Source organism: Ciona robusta, chromosome 12 (genome assembly GCF_009617815.1).
Source record: "Ciona robusta chromosome 12, ASM961781v2".
NCBI classification, from domain to species: Eukaryota; Metazoa; Chordata; class Ascidiacea; order Phlebobranchia; family Cionidae; genus Ciona; species Ciona robusta.
Genome location: NC_143246.1, coordinates 48,265 through 65,479, shown reverse-complemented (window position 1 = coordinate 65,479; position 17,215 = coordinate 48,265). Strand labels below are relative to the sequence as shown.

Genomic DNA, 17,215 nt, shown 5'->3' with positions numbered 1-17,215 from the left:
AATGCAATGTTTGTTTGATTACAAAAACACTTAAGATCATAAATACTTAAGTAAGTTACACTTAATCCAAACATGCTTTGTAGACTTTCTCGATTTCAATATTATATTGGCGAATAAACTTTGTAATGAACCGAAGTATTTTGTTGAAAAACATTTAAACAATGGAATATTAAAGGGCCTAAACACACCCTAAATGTACTTCGCTTTAATCGATAGAGTGTGTTTTTCTAATTCCAACGACACCTTACTTGTTTTAATCGGTTCTGTATAACCAAAGATATTCCAGCTCAAACACCGTAAAATTCAAAAAACTGATTTGAAAGTTGCGTGGCGAAAAAAATTGAGAAGTGTACTACCCACGTGACAAACACGTCACAAAATTGTTGAAGCGTGGCCGCTCTCATTCAGAAAGGCGAGAGGCAGTATTTTCAGCGAAAAACGAGAGAACTAAAAAAACGCAAAAAAGCACAAAAAAAACGCAGGTTTCGCTTTAATGAATGAATCAGTCACGTGACTAGTACGTTCCTACGTCACAATCACGAAGCTCGTAGTAAAAAAAGGATAGCGCTAGAGATCACTGTTTGAGGACGAATATCTCCGCCTATACTGGACCAATTTTAATAAGCAAAGTATTTTTGGAATCAATAAAACGGTCGCTTTATGAATTTACCATAAAAAATAAAAGTGACGTGGGGTGTGTTTAGGCCCTTTAATAATCTGTGATTTGTCATAGAATATATGAATAGTTGCTTAATTAATATGTTCAATATATGGTTGAATATCTTGTTATAGTGACGTAACAATGATGTCGCACACGCTCGACGTTGAACAATCAACAGCTGGTATTTCATAATGTCTAAAGTGACGTCATAAACATGGCACGCCCTGATTGGACGAAGTATTGCACGGTTTGCCCGCCTTCCAATGACGTATACACCACGTGATTAAATCCAAGCACGAGCCGTTAAAGTTTAAATGGAAGTTGGACACCAGGGGTTTGGTTGAAGGCGTTTCATGCAAGACTTGAGTTAAGTATTTTTATCACGTTATTTGTAAATAAAATATACGTGACCAATAATTACTATTTTATCGCGTAATAATAATTCTTATATTACATATCATTATTTCTACCCAATTTTTTCACAGTTTTGTGCCTTGCCAATAAAACTATATATTATTTATTTTCGCTTTATTTTGTAATCGCGACGATTCTTTATCACGTCACATTATACGCCACTTGCGACGTTTTACACACAACCGCTGCATTTGTTTCGTCACGATCGCTTTGTTCGCTTACAGATTTTGCGTTATTATTACGTCATCGCTCGTCCACATGTGGTGTGACGTCACAATGCAGTTTGTTCTACGCGTGCGTTTAGCGATTTTTTCATGGGGCCCCATGCGCGTTTTGCGTCGACGCAAGGCACATTACTTGTATATTCTAATTATATTTGCGCTATGAGCGCGAAGCAAAAAGATCAAAGAATTGGTAAAGTATAAATTACAATTGGCATTATTACGTACATAAGTTCTTTTCTAGAAACATCGATAATGTGACGTCACGAAGTGGTGATGACACTTCGTAAGTTCATTGTTTCGTCATAGTTCTAATTTGTTACAAACAACAGCCGATTTAAAATATTTTTTTAAAACCTGGTATGGTATGTGACGTAATAGAGGATCAAGTGGGTACGAAAGAAGAATGAAGGTAATTATGACGTAAAAATATTACAAACCGATATTAAAGGGCCTAAACACACCCCACGTCACTTTTATTTTTTATAGTAAATTCATAAAGCGACCGTTTTATTGATTCCAAAAATACTTTGCTTATTAAAATTGGTCCAGTATAGGCGGAGATATTCGTCCTCAAACAGTGATCTCTAGCGCTATCTTTTTTTTACTACGAGCTCCGTGATTGTGACGTAGGAACGTACTAGTCACGTGACTGATTCATTCGTAAAAGCGAAACTTGCGTTTTTTTGTGCTTTTTTGCGTTTTTTTTGTTCTCTCGTTTTTCGCTGAAAACACTGCCTCTCGCCTTTCTAAATGAGAGCGGCCACGCTTCAACAATTTTGTTACGTGTTTGTCACGTGGGTAGTACACTTCTCAATTTTTTTCGCCACGCAACTTTCAAATCAGTTTTTTGAATTTCACGGTGTTTGAGCTGGAATATCTTTGGTTATACAGAACCGATTAAAACAAGTAAGGTGTCGTTGGAATTAGAAAAACACACTCTATCGATTAAAGCGAAGTACATTTGGGGTGTGTTTAGGCCCTTTAAACGATTATATTGTTGCAGAAAAGTCCGCGATTAAAGCTGCCGAAGAAAAGCGAAAGGTATTGTGTATTATCATTGTTTATTTATTATAGTTCTAATAATATAGGGTAGGGTTTCGTTCTATTTTATAAACTGAACAATAAAAAAATATTAAACCGTATATTGTCTTGACTCCCATAGACAGTAGTTAATTGTTTCAGCGTGCAATAGAATCTGAATATTTGGATATTATGTGCTAACGGTATCCATCTTACCCCCCAATGCTATTAACTATACTTGGCTCATCGGTTCTGGTAGTAAACATTAAAAAGTAACAATAAAACGAGAGTACTGGATCGTTGCACCTTATTGTTGATTAAAAGTTATGCAACTGACTGTGTATAACGAAGTGTTTCGTGAAGTAAAAATAAAATGTTACACAGTGATCAAAAGGTTTAAACTGTCGACATAATAATATTTACTTTGCAGATAAAGAACAAAGACGAAGACGCCATTAAAGCATACACGGTTTGAGGTTTGAGTATTATAAGTATAAGTTGTGTGTTGTATGTGTGTCTTGTCTGCGCTGCTGTATTCTTATTCTGCTGGACCTAATGTTGCCAGCTATTTTTAGTCAGTCACTACTATAGTGCATTTTGCATGTCTATGAAATATATGCAATGAAACTATGGCGAACATCTTGCTGGATCAGATTTTGTTGTTGTACACTCTATTGGGTACTTCGTCTACAAAGGTCGAATCCTTCAGCGATTCTGTATTGTCCTGATCGCTTGGTAAGAACGCTGTGTTGGTACACAAATACTCGAGTAATATCAACACGCTTTATAATATGCGCATAAAATAATAAAACAACATCAAAGCTATATAATGATTATACTGTAGATAAATTTCCTCCTTTTATTTAATTTTAACTTTTTATTAAAACGTCATGTAGCGTGATTGGGACGATGGCCACGTCACACTTACGCTACGACGTCGATACGGTGGGTCAGAGCATTGGCATGACCCTGCGTCCGGTGCGGTTACGTCAGTTTTGATTGAGTTACTTAACGATCCGGTTGTTGCGTGGACGTCACCGCCAGTGATGCTACGCTAGATATTTAGGTCACTGTTAATGCGGTTCGTAACAACCTGGCGCAGTTTCGTAACATCCGGACGATATTATATTGTGTGAAGATACGACGAGAGTATCGCGGTACCAACATGGCGACTTAACCTTTTGTTTGCGACATGCGGAGCTGTTGTTGGCTTCGACTCCTTGCGGTTGGACATTCAATATGGTGTACACTGCAGATGATTATCCCTTAGGATTTGAACCATATTTTATTTGTAGATGTTTCAATGATTATGTCCGCGTTAATTACTTTTTGACCGCGTCCCCTTTTTGTATGATTGAGCTGTTGTTTTGTTGCATGTCTGGCACATGTATGTCGCTGCACTCGTTGTACTTTTTTTGTCTTTTTGTTGGTGTGTTCCTTACTATTTTTGTCTATATGGTTTGGTTTTACCTTGCCTGGGTCAGTGCTGCGATTCGTTGCCAGGTGTCGCCGAGCGCAACTTTCGACGTCCAAATTGTCGCGAGAAAATTAATCATTCTGACGTCATAATACGTCACATCAGTGGCCGTATTTTCGTTACATATTTTCGTTTACGTATAGCTCTAAACGAATATCGGCGCGCGTCAAAGTAACGATCGTTTGTAGTTGACAAAATTGTGTGAAAATTAACTACAATACGACTGCTTTTTCATATATGTGACTGATTGCGCAAATTGTTATCTATATTATCGTATCTACATGCTGACGAAAAGATCGAAAAATCTCCCGAGCCACTACAGGAACGCTAAATCGACAAAGAAAATGCGACAAAATTTATAAACCGGCATAAATTAATTTAAAATATTATTGGGTGTTTTGACACCGGCAAGCAGCCTAGACGAGAAATTTGATAATTCGTGATTGTAAACAATTGGTTTGTGACGAAGCGCCAGGGTTACGGGAAGATTACCCGCTGTTATGACCAAAATAAAAGCTTGAATCTATAGTGGCGAAATAGGTCTGGCCAGTGACCACCAAGCTTTATCTAAACACAAATTTTATTCACATACTTGTTGCGTTCACGTGCGTAGAAAGTATTCATCGTATAAACGAGACAATCCTCTTTACATAAATACAGACGTGAAAAAGCAAAATTCAACTTGTTTTTAAGCACCTGCAGGCTAAATAATGAACGTGTGAGTCCCTATTATGATGCAAATAATCGACGTGTGAATCCCCACTATTTCGTAACAAACACACTGCTTATGGCTGAGGAAAACATGGTAAATATAAAGCAGCAATACTTCTGGAACAGATTTAAGTTGATTATTACGGACTAGAGCCCTAAATCGTTTAGAATGCGATGCAGCGATAAAAAATCGTCTGTTTAGCAGTAATATTGTTTGTTTAACTGAATTCCCATGCAGTAATACAAAGGGTTAACCAAACTCGCGTTAGCAAAAAATAGTAACAGACTTTCTAGAAATATGCGTATCGTATTATATGTTTTAAGTCTGCTTAACCGGTGTTGCAACTATAAGTGATGTAACAAAATATTGTAGCAATATAAACCACACTATACAACGAACGTTTGGTTAGTTAGTTAAAAAGCTCCTGTGGGGCAATAATTGAATACGAAAATCGGTATTATGACGTAAATATTCAACGTGTGAATCCCTACTATGACGTAACAAACATTCTGCTTGTCTGATTAAATCCTGCGTAAATAATGACTTTATTATGCGTAGCATAGATTAATGCTGCTACCGCGGGCGAATGCAAGCGGTGAATTAAAACTTACGGGTTGATTTACGCACATATGATTTAATATGGGCTGATTTAATATCGTATTCCCCCTTGGCAACTTAAAACGAACCTAGAGATACCTGTTGAGTGTGCACTGGTGTGGGTGAACGAAACACCAGAACGACTAAATAAATGAAGGCCGAAGTAGTTGTCCTAAAGAATATTTTACCAAAACATACAAGGACGTATTTTTTAATCAAAATTTAATGCATCCAAAACAATCTTGGTCAGATTTTCCTGCGAGTAAATTGGCCTTTAATCCAAGATGAAGAGCGTTCTAATGAGAGACGATGATTAAGAATACAAAAAAGATAACGACGAATCATTTTATCAAAATGTATACCGCCGAGTTCAGTGATAAATAACCTCAAATTTTAAAGATATATTATTTGTCCTCTAAATCTAATACTATTACATCCACGCACGTCAGAATTCCCACTTCATATAAAGCGATTTCGTTGCTGACCCAGACTTTGGCGACACCTGGATTTTTTAGCGACGCTGTGTAAAATTTAAGCGACGCTGCGCTAACCGTCGCGACAGACATTTAGTCGCGTAAGAATGGACACCTGCAGTAGATTTTGGCGACACTGGGCACCGTGGCTCGCGCCGAAACTCGGTTTCGCGACGTTGACGTCGCTAAACTTAACAGTTATTGCCGCGACAATAAAATGTAAATAAATTAAATTGGACTAGGTGTCGCGAGCCAGCTCGGCTGTCGCCGAGCATTGCTCGCGAAAAACGGCTCAATCGCAGCTCTGGCCTGGGTAAGGTCTATCCAGCAAAGGGTTTCTCACCATACTAGAAACCCACTACCATTGGCTGGGGGCTTGTCGTGCCGTAGTGGCTTTCCACCAACGCCAGCCACATAAACTATGAAGGTATTTTAATCCTGTTTTTATTTTCCAGGAAGATTACAAACTATGCCAAAATTTAATTTAACCGTTTTATTTGTGTTTGTAATTAATAAATGAACTTTACTATATTTGTTCTGTGTTTAACTGTTCATTTAATTTTAAATTAAGATGTAATATTTAAACCGGTTAAATTTTGGTGCGAGCAAACTAATGTTCTCAGCTCCCCAGATTTAAAATGAATAACTTAGCGCCATATAGCGGACAGTAAATAATGCATCTGCGGTTAGTCGTGGATTTATCTTTAGGTTTATAAACATAACATGCATAGCTGTCGTAGCGTGAATACTAAGATCGCTCATGTTTAAGGCTAACTTTAATGTAGAATGGAGCGCACATTAAGTATAAACGAAAGATGGTCTGTACACGATAGCAAAGTCAATCTCGCCGCCTTGTTGAATGATCCACGCAAAGTGAGAAGAGACCACGATTTGTTTACGAAGACTTGGGGAGAAGCTTTCCGTGTGTTGGGTGAAGGTAAGTCATTCGGTGCTAGTGAAGAATCTCCTAACCACTAACCCCTAAGTTAGGGGGGTAGTGGTTGATGGTTAGGGGTTAGTGGTTATAATAGGGGTTAGTGGTTATAGGGGTAGTGGTTATAAGGGTTAGTGGTTATAATAGGGGTTAGTGGTTATAATAGGGGTTAGTGGTTATAGGGGTAGTGGTTATAAGGGTTAGTGGTTATAATAGGGGTTAGTGGTTATAATAGGGGTTAGTGGTTATAGGGGTTAGTGGTTATAATAGGGGTTAGTGGTTATAGGGGTAGTGGTTATAAGGGTTAGTGGTTATAATAGGGGTTAGTGGTTATAATAGGGGTTAGTGGTTATAGGGGTTAGTGGTTATAGGGGTTAGTGGTTATAGGGGTTAGTGGTTAGCATATAAGGTGGGGTGGGGAAGACTCTTCACTAGCACCCTGCATTGAAACTCCTTGTGCGTCCATTAATACACACCTATTATTACGTAATAATGCTTATTGTTCCAAAGCTTCTGTCATCCCACGGTCAAAATATATTCCCAATGTTGTCCGAGGGCATTTTAATGATTATCTGGATGAAACTCGAGATGGATATTTAAGGCACGAAAGTAAATCAATTGTTGATGAAGAATCCCTGAATGATGGGTAGGCTGTGTTTGTATGGTTTATGTACAATACCATATGTTGGTGTTATTTCTTTCGTTATCTATATGTCATAGGTGCATAGGCGTAACATTAGGGGTAACTAGGGTGGCATACCACCCCAATATTTTGAACAAAGGTGACATGTATTAGCACCCCATTTTTAAGCCTAAAATAGCCTCTGCCCTGCTGTTAGGTGTCTATACAAACAAGCAGAGCCAAAGTATATTGCATTCACCACATTAATCAATGAGGTTCCCTATGTTTGACAACTATGAGTGTAACCGTATTTTAACAATGTCACCCCAGATTTTAACCTGATGTTAAGTGTCTATACATACAAGCAGAGCCAAAGTATATTGCATTCACCACGTTAATCAATGAGGTTTCCTATGTTTGACAATTATAAGTGTAACTGTATTTCAACGATGTTTAAATATTAATGGCAGAACTTTAAAACTTCAATCTGCCGCAAAATTTGACCAGAAGCAACAAGCTTTACGCAAATCCTGTGCAACTTTAAAATCGATCCCAAAAATATTTCTCCATAAAGATTTTTCGATGATGATTCCGACAACGTTTGCGTCAGTGCTTACCTCGCAAGACGCAACAAACTCGAGGTGAAATATTTTAGATTTTAATATTTTTCAATTGTTTTCAATTTGTTTCAATTAATTGCAGCTCAATATAAATTAGTTGATATTGTATGATGGGACTAGCAGCCACGCTTTTATTTGACATTTTTGCTCAAGCTGTTTTTACCTGCAACGTGTTTTAATGATTGTCTTTTGTTGTTATATTGAAGAGATAAATAAATTATATATTTGTTCCAGAAAAGAAAGTTCGTCATCGAAATTGTTGCAGGAAAAGTTGAGTCATTACCTTGATATGGTTGAGGTGGCAATCGCGCGACAAATATCTGTCCAATCAGAAGCTTTCTTTAAAGCAATGTCCTTCCATGAAAAACTTCACGTAAAAACTTTTTTTAATCTTTAATTTTGGATTCTTATGTTGTTGAATACAGGAATATCTCAATTCAACGCTGGTGAAAACGCAACAACTTTTATTGAAAACTCAACAAATACGTTCGGCCATTGTTACTTGCTCGCTAAGGGTTTGTATATGATGTCTATGTTTGTATATGATGTCTATGTTTGTATATGATTTATATGTTTATATATGATGTCTATGTTTATATATGATGTCTATGTTTATGTATGATGTCTATGTTTGTATATGATGTCTATGTTTATATACGATGTCTATGTTTGTAGGTTGTCCAACTACACAGAGAAAGAATGAACTCGGCAGACTTACTTACCAAACTCCACCTAATGGTGACAGTCCATCAAACGCAACCTACAATACAACTTTTATTATCGACGAACGAATACGCTGGTTCCCTCGACCTTATAAGGACAACCCAGGATGTTTTGCAGCAGGAACTAAACGGAATCCAATGTTTCAGGTCATCGCCCGCAGTGGTGGTTTGCCATCTTAACTATCATAGTCAATCCTTTGTTTTAATTGTATCGAAGTTTTTATTAAAAGCCAAACACAAACTTTGAAATCTTTAAACAACAAAAACCCGTTGTTGCAGACACCTTGGATGTCAGCTGACCGAGATGGAGCGTGTGATTGGTCAAATGATGATGCAGGAGATGGAGGATTGTTTCAGAATTGAGATAAATCGACCAATGAGTGACGGTCATATGTGCTCGCAACCCCATCGTGTGACAGCTGTTACGCTTGGGTTGTTACGACTCGGACATTTTGATTTCATTGATAGTTACAGGTGATAACATAGAAAGAACATTTAGTTTCTTAGACGGCATGTGTAGAAGTTTGCAAGCAAACGAATAACAGAAGATCTGGTTTACAAATATCAACGGTTAGTGGAAATAGAAATAACATTTCTATCCGTGTAGGGAGGAAATTGAATCAAGTGTTAAACGAATCATCAAAGATATCGTTTGTGATGCGGTAAACCAGCATTGTGACGTCATCATGGAGCATGAGACCTTGGCTGCCAAGATGAGAATGTTGGATTTTAAATCTTGGGTTGAAATGTTGGATTGTGTGTTCGACGCATTGATTGTATTTGTAAGGTTTGTTTGCAGGTTATATCTTTTATGTATCTAGGTTTTAAACGACAAATTCTTGCAGACGAATGAAAACCTTTATTGAGTTGGTGAGTGAGGTTGGTTTAGCGTCCGTTGAGCGAGGAGATACGTATCGTAGTTCGCGTCGGAAACATAAAGTGGAACCTCGTGTTGTGGATGTTTCAACCAACCACGTTGAATATGATGATTCGAACAACCTTTTCATTGGAGAATCCATGGATGACCTCGCAAGTTACGAGGATGAATTGGTGGCAACTGCCGCACATTGTTACGTCACAGAAGATGATCAACAATCATCACAAAGTTCTGAACAGGTTCAAATAATTTTAAATGTTTTTGTTTCTTTAACATTAGTTTTCTGCTAAAAAACATTTTCAAACATATCGGTTTAAAGAACTTTGACATTGAAAATGGTTTTAGATTTAAAATCAAACATTTAAAATAAAATTTGCATCGCATGGTTGTCATTGGAACAATCTTTCACAAAAGTTTTAAACGAAATATTCCAGAATGAAGCCGAAACTACATCGAGTTGTTCGGAGGAAACGATTTCAAGCGAGGATTTTGAGAAATTGTTGAAAGTTTTGCGTTCGACGCTGTGTTGGGTGGTGGGGTTCCAACATGACAGGTGAGGGTTCTTGCAATACATGTAACTAATGTACCTAGTGTTGAATAAACGTTGTATTCACAGATGCGTCAAAATCCTCCTTGCGAAAGGAAAAGATAATTCACTTGATAAACTTAAGTCGAGTGAATTCCTGGTTCTCGCGAAGTCGGTCAAGCGTTACACGAACGAGGCCGATGCGCTCATCGCTACTTCGTGTGGAGATAATGGTAAGTTAATGACAACTTATTGACGGCTGATTAATGTAAGTTGTGCAGGCATTAACGGGCCACTAGGAGGGGCAATACAAAGCCAAGCTTCAAGGTTTATTTCAAGGTTTCATGACGAGAGGAAAAATAAACTTTCGTTAATATTGGATAATGAAGTGTGGAAGCAGGTAGGTGGTTGCTGGCCATGTTGGCTGGCTATGGTTTATCTCATCAATATTTAGGCCGAGGTTCCGCCCGAACTTTCACTTTTGCTTCAAAACTTGGTTGACGGGAAGTTATCGTCGAGTGAGAATGAGGTGACAAGGTCCGAGGATCCAACGTAATATATAGGATGTTTATGTTGGGTTAAATTTAACACTTGGGTTGTAGGTCGAGTAAAAGTTGTGAGCTGTTGGTTTTGGACGGACGAAGATTTGCCGTGGTTGGTACCGTGCTTATGTTGATGAAGATGGTGTCGGAGTATTGTAGGTTGGTGTGATGTCATAGTGGTTGTGATGTCATAGTGGTTGTGATGTCATAGTGGTTGTGATGTCATAGATGTTGCGATGACCTCCCAATGTCGGCAACGGATTTGGTTCATCGACTTCGTGACCTCTTGACCTTCTTTAACTCTCGGACATGCCAGCTGGTGTTGGGCGCTGGAGCGTTACAGCTCGTTGGGTTGAAAACAATCACCACCAAACACCTCTCGCTTGCTTCACAATGTTTAGAGGTTTGTAACTTTGTGGTTGGTTGTTGTTACTAATGGAATATCTACAGCTTGTTCTATATTGCTTGCCTTCAATACGAACACATTTCGAATCACAACTCATGAAAGTTCATCACGTGAATGATGATCATATGAAACATAAAGCTGTGTTGCGACATTTTGATCATGTGACGAGGATATACCAGGTGTGTATTGTTACCACAGAGTTTCGTGATGGACATAAACATCATATAATCCTGACAGGAACATATCATGGAGATTGAAAACAAATTGTTAGCAATTGTTGAAAACGTTGTGACGCGAAACATTAAGAAATGGGAAGTGAAGGCACCCGTCCCATCTTCTACAATGAGAAACATTTGTAAACAAATTTGTAAATTCCATGAAACGATTAGAGTTTTACTACCAGAGGTATTGTTGTGTTTGTATTTTGTTATCGAGCCTCTGCCAGGGGTTCCCAAACCCCACGGGAGCAAAATAAAAGGCCCTCAAAGGACTTTAAAATTACCGATTACATACATTCACAAATAGACATATTACTTTAAAAATTTTTTTTGAATCATTCCCGTGATAAATTACACTGACTTTGTTACGTCACAAGAATAGTTATGACTGTCACAGCATCAGCCAACCTTCCACGCTTGTTACTCTGGTATTGGGGTTATACTGCGACATGGTTCAACAAAAAAAGGTGAAACTTTGTCTTTTACCCCGCAAGTACGAAGTTTAATCTATTTCATTGTTTATTACCAGCATATGTGTCCAACTTCTCATCCCAACAGTATTCGTTAAAATCGCATTTTCCAGAGTCCTGTTTATATACGCACTCTGGCATTTTCGCCAATCCCAGTCAGGTTCGCAAATATAGCAAGAAAAAACCGACGGCCCGTCGCACAAATGTGATTTCCTTTATTGGCCCGCGATAAAATAAGTTTGGGAACCCCCGCTGTAAATATGGGACCTACTGTATGGGACCTAGTGTATGGGACCTACTATATGGGACCCACTGTATGGGACCTACTGTATAGAAACCATGGTAACCATTCATTTGATTATAGAAACAAACAAAGGGGATTCTTATTCGATTAAACAAAGAATTTAAACGACAAATCCACGATTCACTTACACAATGGAATATACGTAACGATGGAGGCCCACAACATGGGTTAGTTGCGGCGGATCTTAAGTATTATGAACTGTCAATCAAGGTGATATTGTCATTCATGGAAATAATATAAATTTAATTAAGTTTCTATTTAGGGGCTTCCTGGGATCGAAAATGTCGAACTTTTACTTCAAACTGTGTGGGACGCCGTCTAGTGGTCATTGTGCAATATTTCAATAAATTATAACCTCGTGCTCGCTGTCGAGTTATACACCTCGTGCTCCCTGTCGAGTTATACACCTCGTGCTCCCTGTCGAGTTATACACCTCGTGCTCCCTGTCGAGTTATACACCCCGTGCTCGCTGTTGAGTTATACGCCTCGTGCTCGCTGTTGAGTTATACACCTCGTGCTCGCTGTCGAGTTATACACCCCGTGCTCGCTGTCGAGTTATACACCCCGTGCTCGCTGTCGAGTTATACACCTTGTGCTCCCTGTCGAGTTATACACCCCGTGCTCGCTGTCGAGTTATACACCTCGTGCTCGCTGTTGAGTTATACACCTCGTGCTCCCTGTCGAGTTATACACCTCGTGCTCCCTGTCGAGTTATACACCTCGTGCTCCCTGTCGAGTTATACACCCCGTGCTCGCTGTTGAGTTATACGCCTCGTGCTCGCTGTTGAGTTATACACCTCGTGCTCGCTGTCGAGTTATACACCTCGTGCTCGCTGTCAAGTTATACACCCCGTGCTCGCCGTCGAGTTATACACCTCGTGCTCCCTGTCGAGTTATACACCCCGTGCTCGCCGTCGAGTTATACACCTCGTGCTCGCTGTCGAGTTATACACCTCGTGCTCGCTGTCGAGTTATACACCTCGTGCTCCCTGTCGAGTTATACACCCCGTGCTCGCTGTCGAGTTATACACCTCGTGCTCGCTGTCGAGTTATACACCTCGTGCTCCCTGTCGAGTTATACACCTCGTGCTCACTGTCGAGTTATACACCCCGTGCTCGCTGTCGAGTTATACACCTCGTGCTCGCTGTCGAGTTATACACCTCGTGCTCCCTGTCGAATTATACACCTCGTGCTCGCTGTCGAGTTATACACCTCGTGCTCCCTGTCGAGTTATACACCCCGTGCTCGCTGTCGAGTTATACACCCCGTGCTCGCTGTCGAGTTATACACCTCGTGCTCCCTGTCGAGTTATACACCCCGTGCTCGCTGTCGAGTTATACACCTCGTGCTCGCTGTCGAGTTATACACCTCGTGCTCCCTGTCGAGTTATACACCCCGTGCTCGCTGTCGAGTTATACACCCCGTGCTCGCTGTCGAGTTATACACCTTGTGCTCCCTGTCGAGTTATACACCCCGTGCTCGCTGTTGAGTTATACACCTCGTGCTCCCTGTCGAGTTATACACCCTGTGCTCGCTGTCGAGTTATACACCTCGTGCTCGCTGTCGAGTTATACACCTCGTGCTCGCTGTTGAGTTATACACCTCGTGCTCGCTGTTGAGTTACACACCTCGTGCTCGCTGTTGAGTTATACACCTCGTGCTCGCTGTTGAGTTATACACCTCGTGCTCGCTGTCGATTTATACACCCCGTGCTCGCTGTCAAGTTATACACCTCGTGCTCGCTGTCGAGTTATACACCCCGTGCTCGCTGTTGAGTTATACACCTCATGCTCGCTGTCGAGTTATACACCTCGTGCTCGCTGTTGAGTTATACACCCCGTGCTCGGTGTTGAGTTATACACCTCGTGCTCGCTGTCGAGTTATACACCCCGTGCTCGCTGTTGAGTTATACACCTCATGCTCGCTGTCGAGTTATACACCCCGTGCTCGCTGTTGAGTTATACACCTCATGCTCGCTGTCGAGTTATACACCTCGTGCTCGCTGTTGAGTTATACACCCCGTGCTCGCTGTTGAGTTATACACCTCGTGCTCGCTGTCGAGTTATACACCTCATGCTCGCTGTCGAGTTATACACCTCGTGCTCGCTGTTGAGTTATACACCCCGTGCTCGCTGTTGAGTTATACACCTCGTGCTCGCTGTCGAGTTATACTCCTCGTGCTCGCTGTCGAGTTGTACACCTCGTGCTCGCTGTCGAGTTGTACACCTCGTGCTCGCTGTTGAGTTATACACCTTGTGCTCCCTGTCGAGTTATACACCCCGTGCTCGCTGTCGAGTTATACACCCCGTGCTCGCTGTCGAGTTATACACCTCGTGCTCGCTGTCGAGTTATACACCTCGTGCTCGCTGTTGAGTTATACACCTCGTGCTCGCTGTCGAGTTATACACCCCGTGCTCCCTGTCGAGTTATACACCTCGTGCTCGCTGTCGAGTTATACACCCCGTGCTCGCTGTCGAGTTATTCCCCCCCGTGCTCGCTGTCGGGTTATACACCCCGTGCTCGCTGTTGAGTTATACACCTCGTGCTCGCTGTCGAGTTATACACCTCGTGCTCGCTGTCGAGTTATACACCTCGTGCTCGCTGTCGAGTTATACACCTCGTGCTCGCTGTCGAGTTATACACCTCGTGCTCCCTGTCGAGTTATACACCTCGTGCTCGCTGTCGAGTTATACACCTCGTGCTCGCTGTTGAGTTATACACCTCATGCTCGCTGTCGAGTTATACACCTCGTGCTCGCTGTCGAGAGTTATACACCTCGTGCTCGCTGTCGAGTTATACACCTCGTGCTCCCTGTCGAGTTATACACCTCGTGCTCGCTGTCGAGTTATACACCTCGTGCTCGCTGTCGAGTTATACACCTCGTGCTCGCTGTTGAGTTATACACCTCGTGCTCGTTATACACCTCGTGCTCGCTGTCGAGTTATACACCTCGTGCTCGCTGTTGAGTTATACACCTCGTGCTCGCTGTTGAGTTATACACCTCGTGCTCGCTGTCGAGTTATACACCCCGTGCTCGCTGTCGAGTTATACACCTCGTGCTCGCTGTCGAGTTATACACCCCGTGCTCGCTGTTGAGTTATACACCTCATGCTCGCTGTCGAGTTATACACCTCGTGCTCGCTGTCGAGTTATACACCTCGTGCTCGCTGTCGAGTTATACACCTCGTGCTCCCTGTCGAGTTATACACCTCGTGCTCGCTGTCGAGTTATACACCTCGTGCTCGCTGTCGAGTTATACACCTCGTGCTCGCTGTTGAGTTATACACCTCGTGCTCGCTGTCGAGTTATACACCCCGTGCTCCCTGTCGAGTTATACACCTCGTGCTCGCTGTCGAGTTATACACCTCGTGCTCGCTGTCGAGTTATACACCCCGTGCTCGCTGTCGAGTTATACACCCCGTGCTCGCTGTCGGGTTATACACCCCGTGCTCGCTGTCGAGTTATACACCTCGTGCTCGCTGTCGAGTTATACACCTCGTGCTCGCTGTCGAGTTATACACCTCGTGCTCCCTGTCGAGTTATACACCTCGTGCTCGCTGTTGAGTTATACACCTCGTGCTCGCTGTCGAGTTATACACCTCGTGCTCCCTGTCGAGTTATACACCTCGTGCTCGCTGTCGAGTTATACACCTCGTGCTCGCTGTCGAGTTATACACCTCGTGCTCGCTGTCGAGTTATACACCTCGTGCTCCCTGTCGAGTTATACACCTCGTGCTCGCTGTCGAGTTATACACCTCGTGCTCCCTGTCGAGTTATACACCTCGTGCTCGCTGTCGAGTTATACACCTCGTGCCCCCTGTCGAGTTATACACCCCGTGCTCGCTGTCGAGTTATACACCCCGTGCTCGCTGTTGAGTTATACACCTCGTGCTCGCTGTTGAGTTATACACCTCGTGCTCGCTGTCGAGTTATACACCCCGTGCTCGCTGTCGAGTTATACACCTCGTGCTCGCTGTCGAGTTATACACCTCGTGCTCGCTGTCGAGTTATACACCTCGTGCTCGCTGTCGAGTTATACACCCCGTGCTCGCTGTCGAGTTATACACCTCGTGCTCGCTGTTGAGTTATACACCTCGTGCTCGCTGTCGAGTTATACACCCCGTGCTCGCTGTCGAGTTATACACCCCGTGCTCGCTGTCGAGTTATACACCCCGTGCTCGCTGTTGAGTTATACGCCTCGTGCTCGCTGTCGAGTTATACACCTCGTGCTCGCTGTCGAGTTATACACCTCGTGCTCGCTGTCGAGTTATACACCTCGTGCTCGCTGTCGAGTTATACACCTCGTGCTCGCTGTCGAGTTATACTCCTCGTGCTCCCTGTCGAGTTATACACCTCGTGCTCGCTGTCGAGTTATACACCTCGTGCTCGCTGTCGAGTTATACACCCCGTGCTCGCTGTCGAGTTATACACCTCGTGCCCCCTGTCGAGTTATACACCTCGTGCTCGCTGTCGAGTTATACACCTCGTGCTCGCTGTCGAGTTATGCACCTCGTGCCCGCTGTCGAGTTATGCACCTCGTGCTCACTGTCGAGTTATACACCTCGTGCCCCTGTCGAGTTATACACCTCGTGCTCACTGTCGAGTTATACACCTCGTGCTCGCTGTCGAGTTATACACCTCGTGCTCGCTGTCGAGTTATACACCTCGTGCTCGCTGTCGAGTTACACACCTCGTGCTCTCTTTCGAGTTATACACCTCGTGCTCCCTGTCGAGTTATACACCTCGTGCTCCCTGTCGAGTTATACACCCCGTGCTCGCTGTCGAGTTATACACCTCGTGCTCGCTGTCGAGTTATACACCCCGTGCTCGCTGTCGAGTTATACACCTCGTGCTCGCTGTCGAGTTATACACCCCGTGCTCGCTGTCGAGTTATACACCCCGTACTCGCTGTTGAGTTATACACCTCGTGCTCGCTGTCGAGTTATACACCTCGTGCCCCCTGTCGAGTTATACACCTCGTGCTCGCTGTCGAGTTATACACCTCGTGCTCAGTGTCGAGTTATACACCCCGTGCTTACTGTCGAGTTATACACCTCGTGCTCGCTGTCGAGTTATACACCTCGTGCTCGCTGTCGAGTTATACACCTCGTGCTCGCTGTCGAGTTATACACCTCGTGCTCCCTGTCGAGTTATACACCTCGTGCTCGCTGTCGAGTTATACACCTCGTGCTCGCTGTCGAGTTATACACCTCGTGCTCACTGTCGAGTTATACACCTCGTGCTCGCTGTTGAGTTATACACCTCGTGCCCCTGTCGAGTTATACACCTCGTGCCCCCTGTCGAGTTATACACCTCGTGCTCACTGTCGAGTTATACACCTCGTGCTCGCTGTCGAGTTATACACCTCGTGCTCGCTGTCGAGTTATACACCTCG

At 42.7% G+C, this 17,215-nt stretch overlaps 1 protein-coding gene across 3 annotated transcripts; it reads left to right on the top strand.

Moving 5' to 3' along the window:
- Positions 1-6,260: 6,260 nt before the first annotated feature.
- Positions 6,261-12,180, top strand: LOC149725995 (vacuolar protein sorting-associated protein 54-like). Of its 3 annotated transcripts, none has more exons than XM_089890813.1 (19): positions 6,261-6,515; positions 7,023-7,158; positions 7,605-7,775; positions 7,989-8,127; positions 8,180-8,269; positions 8,430-8,623; positions 8,756-8,950; positions 9,084-9,263; positions 9,322-9,592; positions 9,788-9,906; positions 9,970-10,112; positions 10,161-10,279; positions 10,334-10,416; positions 10,482-10,580; positions 10,650-10,824; positions 10,872-11,006; positions 11,065-11,232; positions 11,880-12,029; positions 12,082-12,180. In XM_089890813.1, exons 1-19 carry the CDS (start codon positions 6,365-6,367, stop codon positions 12,139-12,141), a joined length of 2,778 nt encoding a protein of 925 aa, XP_089746939.1. In that variant the 5' UTR covers positions 6,261-6,364; the 3' UTR covers positions 12,142-12,180. The 3 variants fall into 3 exon arrangements, with proteins under 3 accessions (XP_089746939.1, XP_089746938.1, XP_089746940.1); XM_089890812.1 differs by having other exon boundaries at positions 6,262-6,515; positions 10,334-10,431; XM_089890814.1 differs by lacking the exon at positions 6,261-6,515 and having other exon boundaries at positions 7,020-7,158; positions 7,709-7,775; positions 10,334-10,431.
- The last annotated feature ends 5,035 nt before the right edge of the window (positions 12,181-17,215 follow it).